The 17,989-nt window shown below is 38.4% G+C and overlaps 1 protein-coding gene across 2 annotated transcripts in view; it reads right to left on the reverse strand.

Moving 5' to 3' along the window:
• The window catches only part of TENM1 (teneurin transmembrane protein 1), a 759,525-nt gene that overhangs the window by 158,144 nt on the left and 583,392 nt on the right, over nt 1-17,989 (reverse strand). For both annotated transcript variants that reach the window (XM_044391612.3, XM_057314228.1), the window contains 4 exons: nt 17,202-17,387; nt 15,597-15,620; nt 13,563-13,709; nt 2,416-2,632 (listed from right to left, as the gene is read on the reverse strand). In XM_044391612.3, coding sequence (XP_044247547.1) covers nt 2,416-2,632; nt 13,563-13,709; nt 15,597-15,620; nt 17,202-17,387 — 574 coding nt within the window. The remainder of the gene's footprint in view (nt 1-2,415; nt 2,633-13,562; nt 13,710-15,596; nt 15,621-17,201; nt 17,388-17,989) is intronic.

Genomic DNA, 17,989 nt, shown 5'->3' on the forward strand with positions numbered 1-17,989 from the left:
GAGCGTGAGATCGCTTGTCCTCAACTATATCCTTTGGAAAAGGGCTGCACCTTCTCTGACAGATTTGATAGGTCTCTAATAGCTAAGGCCACTGGATGAAGGGGACCCGTCGTTCTGAATTCAAATGTGACGTGCAGGGCCAAATGATAACTTGGAGAATTTTAAAAAGAAGGAGGACAACTCAATCAAAGCAGGAGAAGGGCCTTAGCTACCACAGGTCATCGGTTCGTTCTCTCTGCCCGCGCTGGCAAACACTGCTGAAGCCTGAGGTTTAGGGCTCCGACGACATCCTGCTCTGGGTCACAGTGACCTGTCTCCCACCTCTCTCGGGTCCTGACCTTCCCCCTTCACTTGAGTTCACGGAGTCATTTAACAGACCTCCATGTCATGGAGGTTGTTATTTCTTCCACTTATTTCTTTTGTTGTTGTTTAGACTCGCTTTCCCTGAGCATGGACAAAGGTGCAGAATGATGCGTTCCCTCTACCTTCAATAGGAAAATGGGGGTAATGGCTGCGTTTTGTTCCTTTTGTCTCTCTGCTGTGCAATCCTTAAGTCTCCACTCTTTAAATAAGGACTCTGATTGCAGCCCCTCTGAAAGTGACCCCAGAGTTGTTACTGAGCTGGGAGAAACACTTCAGAATGCGGATGACTGAGTCTCTTGGGAGAACTTAAACTTTGACTAGATCCCCTGGCAGAACAGACCTTTCTCGTGATGCGTTGGCATTTGGGTTTTGGCTTTTGTCAGACACCTAAAAGGTCACAACTGCACAATAATAAAAAACAATGAGGAAGTTTTAAGTTTCAGTATCAGTTCTTGTATACAATCTGTGGAAAGGATGCTGAATGTTTTAAATTTCCACGCACACCTGTTTTTTTTCTTTTCCTTTTCTACTTTGTATAGGGTCCAGATGGAGTTGTCATTTTCTTAGACTGTCACTCATATTAATATAAACTCTTCTTTTAATATTAACATAATCTCTTGACTGAGTTTTCTCTTGGGGACTGACCACACCCACCAGGATGCAACAAAGTGGGTGGGATGTAGACAGGGGCTCCTGGATAGATAGTTTGCATGATTTTTGAATTCCCATTTGTAACAGTCTGGAAAGTAGTGGAACATCTGCTTGTGGAATGAACAAAGGAGGACATTTTTCAGAGACCAGAAATGTTGATTTCAGTGACTTATTTATGTCTAGTGCTAATTAGGAAAATATATCACCGCTGAAGATGAAGCAGAGAATAACAATGAGCAAATTCATGCGATTACAGTTCAAATAAGTAAGTTAATTTTAAAAATTTCTTTACCCTCTGGGTTGGGCTTTTGGTCTTAGGTCTTTAGTAACAATTCATGCATTTGAGCTTTCCTAGAAGACAGACTTTTTTAAAAAAATTATTTACTTATTTTAGAGAGAGAGAGAGCAAGAGTGAGCATGAGCGGGAGGAAGGCGAGAGGGAGAGAGAGAAGGCCACGCAGCCTCTGCACAAAGCATGGAGCCCCACACAGAGCTCTATCCCATGACCCCGAGATCATGACCTGAGCCAATATCAAGAGTCGGACGCTTAAGCAACTGAGCCACCCAGGCACCCGTAGAAGAAAGATTTTCACAAGTCTTGCATTTCACATTAGGATGTCAAATTCACCCAACTTTTTCATATAGAAACATGTTATATCATGGAAGAAAAGTTAAAAATTTAGCTTTTGAAATTCAAGGGTTTTCAAGGGATTAATCCAGAAGCTAAATAATAAATTTGCAAATTATACTTCCATTCTGTTTTTGTCATTTAAAGCCCCACTTATACTTTACTACAAATAATACACATTGTGAGTGAGTGTGTGTGTGTGTGTGTGTATACACGGTTGACCCTTGAACAACACAGGGGTTAGAGGTGCCAACCCCCCATGCAGTTGAATATCCACATACTACTTTTGACTCCTCAAAAACTTAACTACTAATAGCTTACTGCTGACCGGAAGCCTTACTGAGAACAGAAACAGCTGCTTAATGCATAGTTTGTACATGTATTGTATACTGTATTCTTACAATAAAGCAAGCTAGAAAAAAAATGTTATTAAGGAAATCATAAGGAAAATACATTTACAGTTCTGTACTGTAAAAAATCCACATGTAAGTGGATCTATGCAGTTCAAACCTGTTGCTCCAGGGTCAACTGTACACACACACACACACACACACACACACACACACACACATTTATCCTTTATGATAAAGAATCTCAAGAAATGACTTCTCTTAACTAATCAGTAAGGTCTTGGGCATTCCAGAAAAACATAAAAAAGAAATCAATATGTACTGTGTGGAATGGAAAGTAGTCTGATCTATAGAAGATATCTTCCTTTCACAGTTAAGGAAAAACATGACCACTGTTTATTAAGAAATAAAATACATATATACCTGCTGTCAAATGATATCTCTGGAGGAATGACATGAGTACTGTCCTTGCCAATGAGGAATTTGATTCGATCATAGAAGAGTCTTGAGGTGTGCTGAGAGAAGAGGGGTTGGCTTTGCTGAATGAGGTCAAGAGGATCTGGTGAGCCCTGACAGAGAGGACTTACATAACAGTTGCTTTGTTGACAACAATCAGGGTCCACACAGTCGGTCAAACCATCTGAAATAAAAAGGTTTTTTTTGAAATTTAGCTTCAAGAGAAACAACTTTGTTTAAAATATGCACAAATGGAGAAAAATCTAGAATACAGATAAAGGTAACCATCCATGTTTTGAGTTTAGAATCTATTAAATTCATATGCTTCTCATGAAAACTTACTCTGAGTTTAGATGGCACAAACTATTTTGCTCACAAATCTTTCTTCCCTGGATTCTTGAGCATTTATGGGCTATCCCACACTGTTTACATTTGGATAGAGTATTCCATGAGTTATCACTCTCTTTAGAAGTTTCCTTCTCCCTCAGCAAGACCATTCCTCCAGGATAGCAATGATTCTTCTAATTCTTTTTAATTTCTCACACCATGTACATTTATGAGCACACAATTAACAAATGCTAGCCAACCTGAACTTGTTTGCATTTTTTAAAACATCTCCTAATATTCTTATCTAGTGGTGATTCTCAAAACAGAGGTTGGTATTCCCACAGTGAGAAAGTGTCTGGAGCAGGGCAATGATTCTCACATGTGCAATTATCTGGGGAGCTTATTAAATATGCATATTCTTGAGCCCCACCTATTAAATCAGAATTTCTTCGAGCCCAGGATTATGCAGACTTAATCTGGGTGATTCTGGATGATTCTGAAGCTCACTGATGTTTCTGAACCTTTTTTTTTTTAATTTGTAGAAGCAACTAGAGCTTACTTGTTCCTAACAACAGTTATTTGATGAAAGTACTAATAAATCTCAGGTATATGAATGTGACGAGTTGCTCTCCTTCATTTCCTAGGCCTTCAGTGTTTACTCTAGACTCCTGAATCCACGTTTGTACCAATAAAAAAAAATCACATAAAGGCTTCATTCTTTGCCAGAGGAATTGATGAGGGGCACAGGGGCTGTAGGAGGAGGGGTTACATCCAGAATTAATAGGCGCAAAACACTGTGTTAGGAGACGGGGGAAGTAAAGAGATAAAAAGACCCTTTTCCTGTTTTCGGGAACTCGGAGCTGAGTAGGAGAAACAGGTGTATAAACAGGAGACTCTTACACTAGTTGAAAGTGCCGTAAGTGTTATAGGAGACTACGTGCAAAGAGAAGGGATGGGAGTGATTAACTGAGCATATGGACACTTAATTCCACACCCAATAAGCAAAAAAAAAAAAAAAAAAAAAAAAAATTAAAGTCCTTCCAAGGTCCTTAGAGCAGACAAGTGGCTCTAATTTAGATATTTAACAAGGGTAAATATAAAGATGCTAATCTTCTTGGCTGGCAGTGGAATAGGGAGGTTCAGATGGATCACCGGCTCCTTAAGGCCGGGGCTGCAAGTTAGGGGCCCTGGCTTTCCGCTGCTCTTTGGCTTGCTCTCTCTCCCTGACGTGGCTGCTCCCATGGAGCTGGAGGGGGCGTACTACAGCTGGGGGGCAACGAAAGCTAGGAACACCCAGAGAGACGGGCGTTCGGAACAGCAGCCCTAGGGCAACCAGGAAATATTTTTCCCCACATGAGGTCCTTTCAAATTCCCTGTGCCATAGACACTACTTTCATTTAAAATGCAGTTGGCTGCTTTCTTGTCTTCCCTGTTCGTTCAGTGCATTTCTGCCCTGATTTCTACCTGAATATGCCCTGAATATGTAGACATATTTCTTTTTCACCGATGACTAACTTTTAAGTGTGGATTCATTCCAGTAAGAAGTCCCCTTCTGCTCTCCCTCATTCAGCAAATCATATTAACAGATTTTCTATAGATTTTAGATGCCACTGCCACCTCTCTCTCCAATACATTGTTGTCAGTCTCCTATTAGCACATTATCTCTTTACTCTGCTAATTAAACATCTGGATGCACTGAAAAGCTGGCAAAAATATCAGGCTGACTAAAAGAGTTCTCTGCTGTCTGGAATTGGTGCATAATATACTGCACAATGAAAAACTGCTTTTTCAAATGGGCGGTCACCTTTATCTTTCAATCGGTAACAAATGGACTAGTGATCATCAGATTGGGCATTCGCAGGTTTCAACCTATCAGCCACACAATTTGAACTTAGTTTTGAAAAGAGGCCAATTTTAAATAAATAGAAACACCAAATGGACTTCAAAACTGAATTCTAAAACCAAACACAGAGCTGATTCAAAATTGGGACTCACATTCTCATCTAGTTATGGGCTATAAATTCCAAGCTAATGCTTCATATTTAATAATTGCCTATTATATAGGGCTGACCCTTTAAGATCTCTGTTTTCTGAGAGAGCAGTGAGACTTCTGTTGAATCTAGAATGGCTGCAGGCAGGCAGCCCAATAATGGTATGCAACCCCCAAATTAGAATTCACAGGTAAGCCCAATCCATGGGCAAAGATCTACTTACTAATTATCACATTGGCTAACACTCCATACAGTATGTCTAGCCTGTTACAAAGAAGTGCAAATGACAGTCACACTGCATGTGTGGGTTTCTTCTTTTCTTTTCTTTTTTCTTTTCTTTTTCTTTTCTTTTCTTTTCTTTTCTTTTCTTTTCTTTCCCTCTCTCTCTCTCTTTCTTTCTTTTTGACTATTACCAGTTCTTTCATTGTTCTGAAGTGGCAGCTGTGGCACCCTCCTGACAGCCCGGCTCAATTTATCAGATAGGAACATATCAAATGTTCACTGATTTTACTTTTAGGGCCTGTTCCTTTTAAAAAGGAATAAAAATAAAAGCCATCAAAAATGAAGGAGGTTAAATTATCTTGAAGGACTAAACAAGGCACACACTGATCCCAGCTTTGCCAACCAGTTAGGGACGATGCCAGTAGGGTCAAGTGGGGCTGATAAAGATCAAGGACGCTGGTTTCTTTTGTATACGCTCGAGTAATTTACTATTAAACTTCTGCTTACTATATGTATGCTCCTGGATGAAAGAACGGTCAGACAAGGGAACACGAATGATATAGGGAAAACCCATACTTTTCCAATCTTTAAAATGAATTTGTAAATATCAGTCCTTTTAGGGACAACATCCATATTACTACCTTGAAAGAGATGGACAGCTAGTTCACGATAGGGTATCCAAAAGGATTCGGAAACATGTAGAATCAGTTAATACGCCAGGTGTGGCCCGAGGGATTTCAACTAATCCCTACAACAACCCTGGTAGGTAGACATTCTCATCTTCATTTACACATAAAGGAGGGAAGGCCAAATGTGGTGGCACAGTTGGGAGAAATATGAGAGTCCTATCAACACCCTGCGTTCTGACTACAAATCACATGGTCAGCAGCATCATCTAAGCAATATTACTAGTATGACCCAGGCTGTAAGACCTCCGAGTACCTGACTAATGTAGGTATTTAGAACACACAGAGTGGTTAAGGTCAAAGAACCAGACTACGATTCTCATCTTACTTCTCCACTCACAATCTAAATGATCCTGGACAAATCATTTCATCTCTTGGCTTCTCAACTTCCTCACCTACAAGATGGGGATTATAAAAATGCCTACCCCACAGCGCTGTTGTAAGGATCACGTGCTGTAATCATCATAAAGAGTTTGCCGTTAACCAAGTTCTACGCTGTACAGACTGCAAAGAGTCTAGGGATAGAGTCCTAAGGGCAGATGCCAATGGTGTGCAGTGGCAGCTAAAAATGTTCAGACCCACTTCTATTGACGGTGCCTTATCACCAGCCAGAGGGCAATTAGCTTCCGTGTAGCATATTCAGTTCGCTGGAATGTGTTCATTTTGTGAACTCTGCTTGGTTAGGTTGTCAGATAGGTAGGATCCTGTGTGGCTCTAAACAGACACTAATGCTACAGTAAATCTTTATTCATTGAATTGCACAAATTCACAATTTGTTATCATTTGGACAGGGGCTGGATTGAAGCTTAACCTTTCCAGCATCTAGAGAATAGAGGTTCTGCCAAGCAAATTAATAGTGAAAAAGAAATTGAAGGGCCGATCATTCCAATGACTCAGTTAAACAAAATCTTCTTAGGCATTTTAGAAACCCAAAAAAAGGAACTAATTGTAAATCAGTCATAAATTTTTACTGAAGCAGGCCCCCTACCAGGCACTCCTGTCAGCTTAGTTGTTGCTGTTACATGCATGGAAGGTAACAGGACTGTATTTCCTTGGGAAATGGTCTATAATTCATTTGATTTTTTCATCCATCCAGGCTGACTTTCACCCCAGCATTCTGCTGTATTAGTAAGAAGAAAAAGGGAGAGGCTCAAGTGCACTCAGGATTTGACCTGCTCAAATCACTGTTATTACCATCACCTCATACAATTGACTTCTTCTGGGTCAGGAAAGTAAATTGTTTATATGCCACTAATGTTCATGTCCTCTGGTCCCCAGCTGCCATCAGTGGCTTCTCAAATCACTCAGAGTAGAAGCCCATGTCCTCACAATGTCTTAACTTCCTCACAGTCTGGCTCTTCAGTGTCTTTCTCTCTCAGCTCTCTGACCTTACCTCCTATTATCCCGTAACCCTCTTCCCCATTATTCCTATGCCTGGAATGTTCTTTACTCCACTCTCAACATGGCTCACCCCTCATTTCCTTTAAGTCCAAAAGCCACCTTCGCAGCGAGGCTTTCTCTGACCATCTTATTTAAAACTGCGCCCCTGTCCCACACTCGTATCCTTTTCCTTGCTTTTAAAAAAATTTCTCCATCACACTTAGCATCTTCTATCATACTATTTCTTTTCAAATTTTGGTTTATTCCCTGCCTCTCACGATTAGAATGTAAGCTCCATGGAAGCAAGGATGTAGTCTTTTTTTATTCATTGCTATTTCTGCACTAGAACAGTGCTGGGCTCAAAGTAAGCATTCAATAAATTTGTATTGAATGAATAAATGGATGCCCTAAAAGTCCTATTTCTATGACATTTACCTAGAGAATAATAAACATTCAACTAGTGCATCCAAAAACATAAGTTATAAATAGATTCTTCATTGATACCACACTTTTATTATCCTCTTTAAATCACTGTATTTCAAACACTAGCTCATTCATTTGCACCACTGCAAGGTAGGCAGATGTCAAGTATGACCAGCCTTAGCTGATAGATAATGTGACAGATCTAGTCACAGAGTGCTTAGGTGAGTTACAGAGTGTAGATTTCCCAATTCTGTAGCTGGAAGATTTTGCATCTGGCATGACTTGGCAGTTTAAGCGCTCATAACTAAGTGATGATCCTTTAATAAATGGGTTGTTTGGGAAAGAGGGGGCCATGGTCAGAAGAGAGTAATTAGGACTACGCTTTCTGATGCTAGGTCTTTTGTCCCAGCTGAATCTTAAAAGTAAATGTGGAGAGAGTGTCTGGCCCTGAAACAGAGCAAATGTTACCAATTCATTGCTCCTTCTATTTCATTTTCCTATTTATTAAACGCTGCAGCATGCTGGTGACATTCAAAACATGAGGCTTATTGATCCATGAGCTTATGTGTTCATACTTCACCCATGGTGCTGATTTCTAGATCTAGAAACACTATATCATAAAACAGGTTTGCAAATAGCTATTGTTCTTAATGAATGGTGACTTGTTATGAAGAATGATTCCTGGAAGATCATTCTCTTTTAGGCAATTAACTTATTGATTTTACCAATGAATACAAATATAGACCACTGGAAGAGTTTGTATAAGGGAAGCTTGGAAAACATGTGACAAATAGTTAAAAGATCAGGGGGAAAAGGGCTGCTCTGATTAAACACTCTTATTCCACATCTTTTTAACCTCCTTGACAATCGTTCCACAGTATCAGAAACCACTTGCCTTCCTCTATAACTAGAGTGAATAAAATGTAAACTTTGATGACTGAAGATTGTATGAACTTCACACTGTTCTCTGTATGATCTGGCTAATGCTTACCTTCAGATTCTCAACTCCTACCAATCTCTCCTTGGCTTGTATTCCAATCACAGTGACTTGCCTTTCACTTCCTAGAAGAGCCTAGTGCATTTCCACTGCAGGGCATTTCTACATGCTGTTTCTTTGGCCTGGAGCATTCTGCTCCTGACTCAGGTGAGGCCTCCCTTACCATGTAGACTTGGTTAGGTCCCCCATACATGATTATAGCACTCTAAAAACTTTTATAGCACTCTTTACAGTAAATATGTAGTTATTTGTGCCATTTCTTCTTTAGTATCTGTCTCCCTTCCTAGACCATAAGCTCCATGAAGGCAGAAACTTGTCATTCGCTCCCTAAAGTCAAGCACAATACTTGGCATAAAGTAGTAATGAACGAGTGGAAAATTGGGTACACTCCATGTGACATGTCTGGCTGAAAGGTACACATTTGGTTCAAACATTTAGATCAGCATCATCCAAAAAAATTCCTTCCCGATGATGAGAATGCTCTAGCTCTGTGCTAATAAGTAGTCATTAGGCTCACGTGGCTATATGAGTCCTTGAGACGTGCCTAGTACAGCTGAGAAACTCGATTTTTAAAGATTTATTTATTTTAGAAAGAGAGGGAGGGAGAAAGAGAAAGCGAGCGAGTGTGAGGGGGAGGGGTGTAGGGAGAGGGAGAGAGAATCTCAAGCAGAATCCCCACTGAGCACTGAGCTGGACGTGGGGCTTGATCTCATGACCCTGAGATCATGACCTGAGCTGAAACCAAGAGTTGGACGCTTCACTGACTGAGCCACCCAGGTGCCCCAAGAAACAGATTTTTTAATGTTATTTAAGTTAAATTGAAGTAGTCACATGTGATTAGTAGCTACCATACCAGACAGTGCAGATTTTGGTATCTCCAAATGGTTAGATGTTGGGTGGCCTATAACTTTAGCCAAATAACAAAGAATTTTGAAATTTTTATGAGGTCCTATTTATCATTTTTTTTCCTATTGTGGTTTCCTTTCCTTGCTTTTATGTCTAAGAAGTCATTTCCTGTCTTGAGATCTGTCACCTATGTTTTCTTCTAATTGTGCCTGAGGTTTTCTTACCTTTAACTCATTAATCAGCTGGAGTGTTTTTATTTATCTTTTTTTTTTGGAATATGCTAGAAGTTTAAAACCTAAAATTTTTTTTTCTTAGTAGTTGTCTCAGCACCATTTATTTCATAATGTTTCTTTTCCCTACTGATTTTTGATGCTGGTTTTATAATCCACTAAATTTTTATTTGTACTGGTGTGTTTGACAGAGCTTTTATTTGTTCATTCTGATCTGTCTACTCTTCCATCGGTACCATTCATAACTTTAAAATATTCTTTAATGTCTGATAGTTCGAGCTTATTCTCACTATTTGTTTTAGCTATTCTGATTCAGCTGGTGTGATGTCTAAACTTTTTTTCTTATGTCAATTCATATGTGCATGTAACATATGGTGATCACATTCTCTAAACCCCAAATCGGTACACATGATTAACACATGAAACTGTGGTCATCATTCACATTAATATTAAGTCTTCTCCTCTGAGCACAGGGCTGTGCACATGGTAGATGCTTTTGGACTGAAAGGAAATGAGGTTGAGGCATTTGATGGGTTCGTAATTTCTATGGTAATTAGTTCTTATATACACAATGCATAAGATAGCTTTCCTTGTTTTGCATGTTAAGAAAAAATCCAAAGGTTATTTGTTCTCTGTTCTGTTCTTACTGTTCAAGGAGCTTTTAGGTAGCTCCTAGACCAGCTGTGTCACCCACATATTTCAATGCAGCCCAATTAGTTACTAAGAGTCATAATGCACTGAATTAGAGTGTAACTAAAGTCAAAGCTGCAAGAAATAGCAGCAATACTAATGAGTATTCAACGCTGATTAGAATGCAAAAAATCCAGCCATTCTTTAAGTATCAGCTATAATATGGAGCAATCAGGTACCAGATACTTGAAGCAATTGCTTCAAAGTGATTTTTTTTTTGATTGGGAAGATTTCTTAAGAATTACATTTTAAAAATGAGGACGATTTTTTCCCCCAAAGGTTCAACTGGCGCTTTCTGATTTAATTAAAGTGCACACGTGTGTGCGTGCATGTGCGCACAAACACGCACAAACAAGTATGCAAATATTAATCATCAGTCATATTCAACTAAATGAATCCAGTCATTCTGGATAGCTAGAAAGCTGAAACCACCAAATGAAGGACATTTAGTGTATTCTTAGGGATAATATTTAAACAGTATAAGAATCAAATTATTGTCCAAAATCTCAGTCATGGGGCTTTCAGAGGTTATTTAATCCATCTTTCCATCTCAAGGTAGAACAAGATGTATATTTATTATCAATATCATCTTAATCCTACTAAAGGAAAAAAAATGGTAATTGGAATTCTCCAGGAGACTTCCCCTGCTACTCCCTAAAGAAATAATCATAAAAATACAGTGAACTCAAATCAGAGTCGTTGAGTTTTGATTCCCACATAGATACACAGCTTTAAAGGAATGTTCAGAGGTCAACACATATTTAGCAAAATCTTCTATACCTTTTGTGTCTATATATACCACAGATATTAAGAATTGATAATCCATTAATTCATTAATATTTAATTGATCCATTCATTAAACATTTTTGGCTGCCTCAAGGTGACCTTGAGGCCATAAAAATGCTTGATAATTAAATATTCAATTATTTTTATCAAGCTGTACTTTATTAAGGCAGGAAACTTATTTTGGCTTAACCCTGAGTTAGAAATTATAATCATAGAGGTTGTTAAAGTATTTTCTGAGCATAAACCTTTTAATCGGTGTATCAACTGAGAAATCTCTATTATGACCTCAGCGAGGCAGACCACCAAGGCTCATACCCTGGTTTTATCATTTCTTTGTTATATGATCTTAAGCAACTTATTTAACTTCTCTGTACCTTGGTTTCCTAATTTGTAAAGTAGTATATTAGTAGTAGTTCCTACCTCACGGGGATTAAATGAAATAATTCAGATAAAGGACTCAGCATTGTGCCTTGTACATAGTAAATCCTAAATACAAGTATGCTAATAGTACTAGTGATTATATTGAGCATATAACTATGGATTCTGGGTCATGCTTAACATGTAACAAGAAAACCATGTAGACAATATAATTAAATGCTTGATGGTGTGGTGCATATGATAAACACCATGGAAGATCGGGGTGGTGGATGCCAGAGGTTTCATGGGAGAGATGGCTTGAGTTGAGAATCACAGGTGTCGAGGAGAAGGCACGCCAGGTAAAGGGGAATATAATGAAAAGCAAGTAAAGTGAAGATGAATCTTGGAGGGCCATAGGAGTCCAGGAAATAGTTGATCAGTGCACCATTTAATTGAAAATTTCACTGGCTTCCCAAATAAAATTTTCAATGTTTTTCTCATTCAACATTATTTATCTATTTTTTAATATATTTTTTAAAATTTAAATTCAATTAATTAACATATAATGTATTATTGGTTTCAGAGGTACAGGTCTGTGATTCATCAGTCTTATATAATACCCAGTGCTCATTACATCACATGCCTTCCTTAATGTTCATCCCCCAGTTACCCCATCCCTCCACCCCTCCCCTCCAGCAACCCTCAGAGTTTGTTTCCTATGATTAAGAGTCTCTTATGGTTTGTCTCCCTCTCTGGCTTCGTCTTGTTTTATTTTTTCCTCTCTTCCTCTAAATTTTCAATTTAGATAGATAGTAAACAGTCTCTTCCAAAAATGGGCTGTTATCTTACGTCTAATGCACGTATATGTGCATATGCGTGTGAAGCGGAAGAGGGGGACAGTCTATCATCTTTTAAGGAGTTCACAGGAACTGTCTCATTTAGTACTTAAAATAACCCTATGCAAGAGTTTGTATTATTATCATTCCCATTTTAGAAATAAGGAAATTGAAGCACAGAGATACCAAGAAACTTATCCCAAATCATATAGCAGCTAGTAAGTACGCAGCAGCCAGAAAGTTTCACTTCAAAGCCCTGTGCACTGAATCACAAAGTTGCTTCCACTTAAAAGTCATAAAGTCTTGTAACTTTTGACGTAAACTGCTGGCCAGAACTAATAAAAGAGGAAACTCTTACATCCAGCAATCCTTAAACTAGGATTGCTACTTTAGTGATTTAAGCCTCATGTTTGGATTCAAATGACAACGTGTATAATTGTCTAAGCAGATACGGAAACCAGAGGAATCAAATTCAATGACGTACTTCATTTTAACCTAATGTACAAGATTAGAAAGAAAACTTTTTTTATTAACTTCATGTTTTCTTGAGTAAAAATAAAAAGAAAGAGGAAGGTGAGGATTTGTTGTTTTAGGCTCATTCAGAGATGATGTGGGCTGTTTTGAGGCCTGACTGAACAATGTATTAGATGCTTTTGTTTGTTTGACTAAAAAAGGAGTGGTTAGGTTACCCTGAGGCCTTGGAGCCAATATGGCTTTTGAAAACATGTGCAACTCTTGAGTTAAATATAAAAATTCTACTGTGAATTGTCTTGATGCTGTGTCCTTTGAAAGATACAAAGCATTACTAAAAGGTAGAGACACAAGAGGTTGCTCTAAATAACTAAGAACAAAGAAAATGATTTCACAGTGTGTACAGTGCAGGCATCTGACAGTTTGAACAGGGGTATGTGGATATAATAAACGGTATAATAAATGCCACAGATATGGGAGGCAGCATGGCCGTAGTCATTAAGGAAACAGATTCTGAAGTCATATAGACCTGAACTGGAACCTGGGTGCTGTGACTTTCTAGTTGTGTGACCGTGGAAAAGTCCCATACTATCCCCACCCAAAGCATTAGCTTTCCCATCTAGAAGTAGGGAAAGTAGTGCCTATACCTCATGGCAATGTTGTGAGAATTAAATGAGATATAATGCATGCACAGTTTGCAATATTGTCTGATGATAGCAAATATTCAATAAACTGAGCTTTAAAAAGTAGCATAGCCTTATATGACTCAATATTGTCTCTACGAAGGATTCCCAATTTTCACTCTTCGCCAAATTGGACATCACTGTACTGGGCTATTCCTTTCTTATATTTACATTTTGTAAATAACTCACCTCCATCATTGTCCAAGTTATCTCCACAAAGCATTTCCATGACAACATTGCAGCCTGTCCCACTCCAACCCACCTGACACACACAGTGCCAACCATTTTGATCCAGGGTACATCGCCCATTTCCAAAGCAGAGCCCCGGGCAGCCATCTGTAAAGACAGCAGAGAATAACAATCATGGAGACATCGGAATGGGATTGGCCAACAATGATGTACCTACCTATAGGAAAGCTGAATAAATGGAAGAGGAACTTGCTTGCTTACAAAACCTTCCCAGGGAACTTGTTATCCCTTACTCATCTGTGCTTTTCCTCAGAGAGCCAATTAAGCATTATTAATGCTAACCCCAATTCCCAACCTCTGGTGTAGATCAGATGAAAACTATGATGGGGACAAAAAATGTTTGTTTCTTTTTGAAAAAACAAATCTTCTCAGCTCAATCAAAACTGGATGGATGATATTGTATCGAGTTATGGCCAATAAGCTGGAAAAAGACAGCAGTTGCTGTGAAAAGACACTTCCTCTAACTACTTCCAGTCTGTACTGATTTTTCCCTTGTGATGCACTGCTTTAGGACTTTGGTACGTTGGTATGCAGTTCAGATCATGCCATTACATATTTGTCCCTATAAATGCCTTAGAAACGTGCTACGGTTGCTTTAGGTTTATTTGGCTTTTTTTCTTTAAGATTATCATTGATCTGAGGGCTAAGGATTAAATTTTTTACTTATCCGGTATCTCACTCAGAAGCTAGCATAATAATATTAAGCCCGTAGTAGGTGCTCAACAAATGTTTATGGAATTAATGCGTGCCAAATTGAGACTTTCAGAATTCTAGAGAATGGACAAATACAGTCAAGAGGAAATTGTTGTGCTTAAATGACTTCTATCCATTGATAAACCACAAACACTAACAATGGTCTCTATTTAGACTTTTAAATCCTCTGGGATGCCCTCCTCTTTTAGTTCAGAGTTAGGCCATTCCAAAGGGCATCTGTGTACGTGCCAAGCGCTCAGTGGACAGATGAACAAAGATGGCAATAATGGCATATAGCTTCTGGAATTTTCCCAGTAGCAGCCCAAGACCAGATCTGAATTTTACTGGACAGAATCCAATCAATATTTTTTTTCATTTGCTGTCTTTGAAAGAAAATTCCAGAAGTATAAAGAGCAAAATAATTTTTTGAAAATCTGTAGGCATAACCCAATGTTCCTTCCAAATGGTTTTTTAAGTAACTATCAACAGACCAGACGAAGAAAAAACTTTAAAATAAAATGACAGATGGCTGTTAGAAAATATGAAGACTCTCTTTCATTATATATATTATATGTAAATATATATATATTCCTCAAGAAGTGGTACAGGATGAATATATACAGTTTAAGAAAAGAATTTATCTAGCTCCATTCATTTAGTTCCCTGATCATAGATATACAATGGATACAGAGAAATCAGGGATAACTTGGAACATATTCAACTTTCTCACGCTGAGGTAAAGAAAGGTACCAGGATATCTGACAGAAAAACCCTCACCGTCTCTATAAAAGTCAGCTCCTTGGGGGGATGCAACATGAGTTACTTACAAGGGGAGAATTCTGTCCTTGAAAGGATACTGTACATGGACTTAGAGCCATATTGTTATGCTAAAGAAAATGTTCATCTATCCAAACCTAGTTCATTTAATCATTACCTGCCTGTGTTATACACACAGACACACAGACACACACACACACACACACACACACACACACACAATACTCCATAGAAAGACAAAGAAAAACAGTTCTTAAAACTGCTTGTCAATCCATTATACATTATGGCAAAAAAAAATGACTCTTTGATTTTGGAAAAACAAATTATTTTTTAGTCGGACTATCATAGCGGGAACCTGACAATATCACACTTAAGGAAGCCTGACAGAAGTAAAAAGACAAACCCGAAACACGAACGAACAAAAAACCCCACCCACCCTTCCTTTCCCACATGCATATTTTCCATTTACAATATTTTTCTGTTATAAAATGAGAAAAATCTTACCTCGGACAGCGTCTAAGTAGTGAGCTAAAAGGGGGGAAAAAGAGTGATTGAATGAATTTCTGGGAGACCACAGCTATCCAACATGTATTAATGGTCTACCATCTGTTGCCTGGGAGGAGAACAGCAAACTGTGAACTGCTGAAATGCCTGCAGCTCAAAAGTTGGTACACGGGCCTGTGCAGTTTGTGAATAATATTTTCTGTGGGAAAGATATTAATGGCTTTTCTGCAAGAAACTCTATTAGGCTTCCTAAAAAAGTGTCATATTTCATTAAAAGTCTAAGAACTGCATTTTTACATTTCAGTAATAACTTTCATGAAAGAGCACTAGCTTGAGCTTCTTATTAGTAATATCTTTAGAAGGGAGTTCTGGAGTAACCACCTTCAGTAATCATCACAATATTTAAATCCTCGTATGTGAAGGCAATAAACTTACTGTAGTGCGGGAATGTAATTACTTATGCTGTATCGGAATCTCACCCCTCACCACCTTTTTAACGAATCTTAAATATTTTCCACAGACACAGAACAAGACTTACTGTATCTTTAGTAGGGTAGTAACGCAGTTTATTAAGATTATATGTTATATATAATATACATTACTTTGGCAGGTCCCAACCGTTATAACACAATATTTTCACCTAAAAATGAAAGCGGTGGTACAGTCTGGTGGGGAAAAAAAGCCCACAAGCAATGAACTGGGTATCCAGAGGCCCACGCTTGCCTTTGCTTGGCATGAGATTTCTGTGTGCTCACGGAATGCCACGGGAACGCTCTGTGACCGACTTTCCTTAGCTGAACAATGGAAATCTGACTTGTTCGTCTACACATGAAGGAGGCCTTTGTGGCAGATACATGTATGTGTCAAGGACTTGGATTTTTTTTTTCAGAAAAATAAAAGTATTTTAAAATTGAGACTCTAGTTATTATTACTGTTTTTTATTGTGTGAAGACCGCACGGTAGATTCATTACATAGGCTCTCTCATCCCTACAGATGGTTCTCCCAGGCAGCATCCTCAAAATTAGTGAAAGTCATGACAAGGGGTGGGAGAGGGTTGATGCCTCAGTAAACTCTCTATACTACCCGATAAACAATTCAACACAGATGTTCTATTGATGGTAGGTCAGGAGTGCCTTCCTCATATACATTAAAGACAGCTCCTAATGATAGCGAATGGCCTCGGTTAAAGTAGACCCGTTTAATGAAATTGCCTCTAAGTGCTTTCAAGTGAAACAACCTATACTTTTCAAAAGGAAAAATGGTCAGGGAATGTTATGTTCACAACAAAAGCACTTCTCTTATTAACTAATGACACTCTATTCCAATGTATCATCTTTCATTTGAGTAACTCGATGCACCAGAAAACAGAAAATATAAGGAATACTGAAGTAATGAGCAAAGAAATGGGGTAAGAAAAAAATAAGATACTATCAACAAAAGAGGAATACTCCCGGTTAACCAAACTTTCAAACTTGTGGCTAACCCTTCTCCCTTTTCTCTCCTCCAACCTCTAATTCTATGAAAAGCCTGGTGATTGATCACTAACATGCTTTTCCTTCTTCAGTTAATCCAACGTACTTTGTTCAAAGTATGGAGGTACTTACCAATTGTGCAGTGGTCGCCCTCCCATCCAGGGCTACACTCACATTTTCCATCTTTGCACTGGCCATGCTCGGCACAGTGAGAATGACAGGAGCGTTCTTCACATGTTGGTCCTACCCAGCCTTCTTCACATTGGCAAATTCCTCTTGAGCAGACTCCATGGCTCCCACACTCCATGGTACAGAGCTCTGTGGGAAATTCAAAGAAGACATATTTACATATTTTATTAAAACCAGAGTCTGTTCTTTACAAAAGACATTAGAATTACCAAAAATCCCACTCTATATTTATATTTTAAATATACAAACCAAATGTCACAAAGACCTCTAGCATTTCAGTGAATTTGCAAGGAACTCTATAAAAAAGATAGTTAAGTCTCTAAGTATAAAATAAACCTGAAGTCAAATTGATTTTGAAAAGTCCATAAAATGATAATGGCATTCAAGGCTTAGAAATGAAGTCAGTGCCAAACAAATGTCAAGTGGGTTTCACTAAAAATTCATTAAGATCACAAATAATGTTACAAGGATTTTATGATGCTGCAAGCAATCACTGGGGAAAACACACACACACATAGTAAAATTGTGCTCTAACTTCATTCAGGAAGAGAGGTTCTACAATTGGAAAGATAGCTTTCTAATAAAATTTATAATATGCAAAAGGTAAAGCTGCCAACAATGGTAATCAACTGGTTTCCCTGAACATACAAACAGTATCTGCATTTACGTTAAGCATTTAAAATGAATCCTGGTTGATTAAAATACAGTCTTATCTTGAAATGTCATTCGTT

The sequence above is a fragment of the Ursus arctos genome, chromosome X (genome assembly GCF_023065955.2).
Source record: "Ursus arctos isolate Adak ecotype North America chromosome X, UrsArc2.0, whole genome shotgun sequence".
Lineage (NCBI taxonomy): Eukaryota > Metazoa > Chordata > Mammalia > Carnivora > Ursidae > Ursus > Ursus arctos.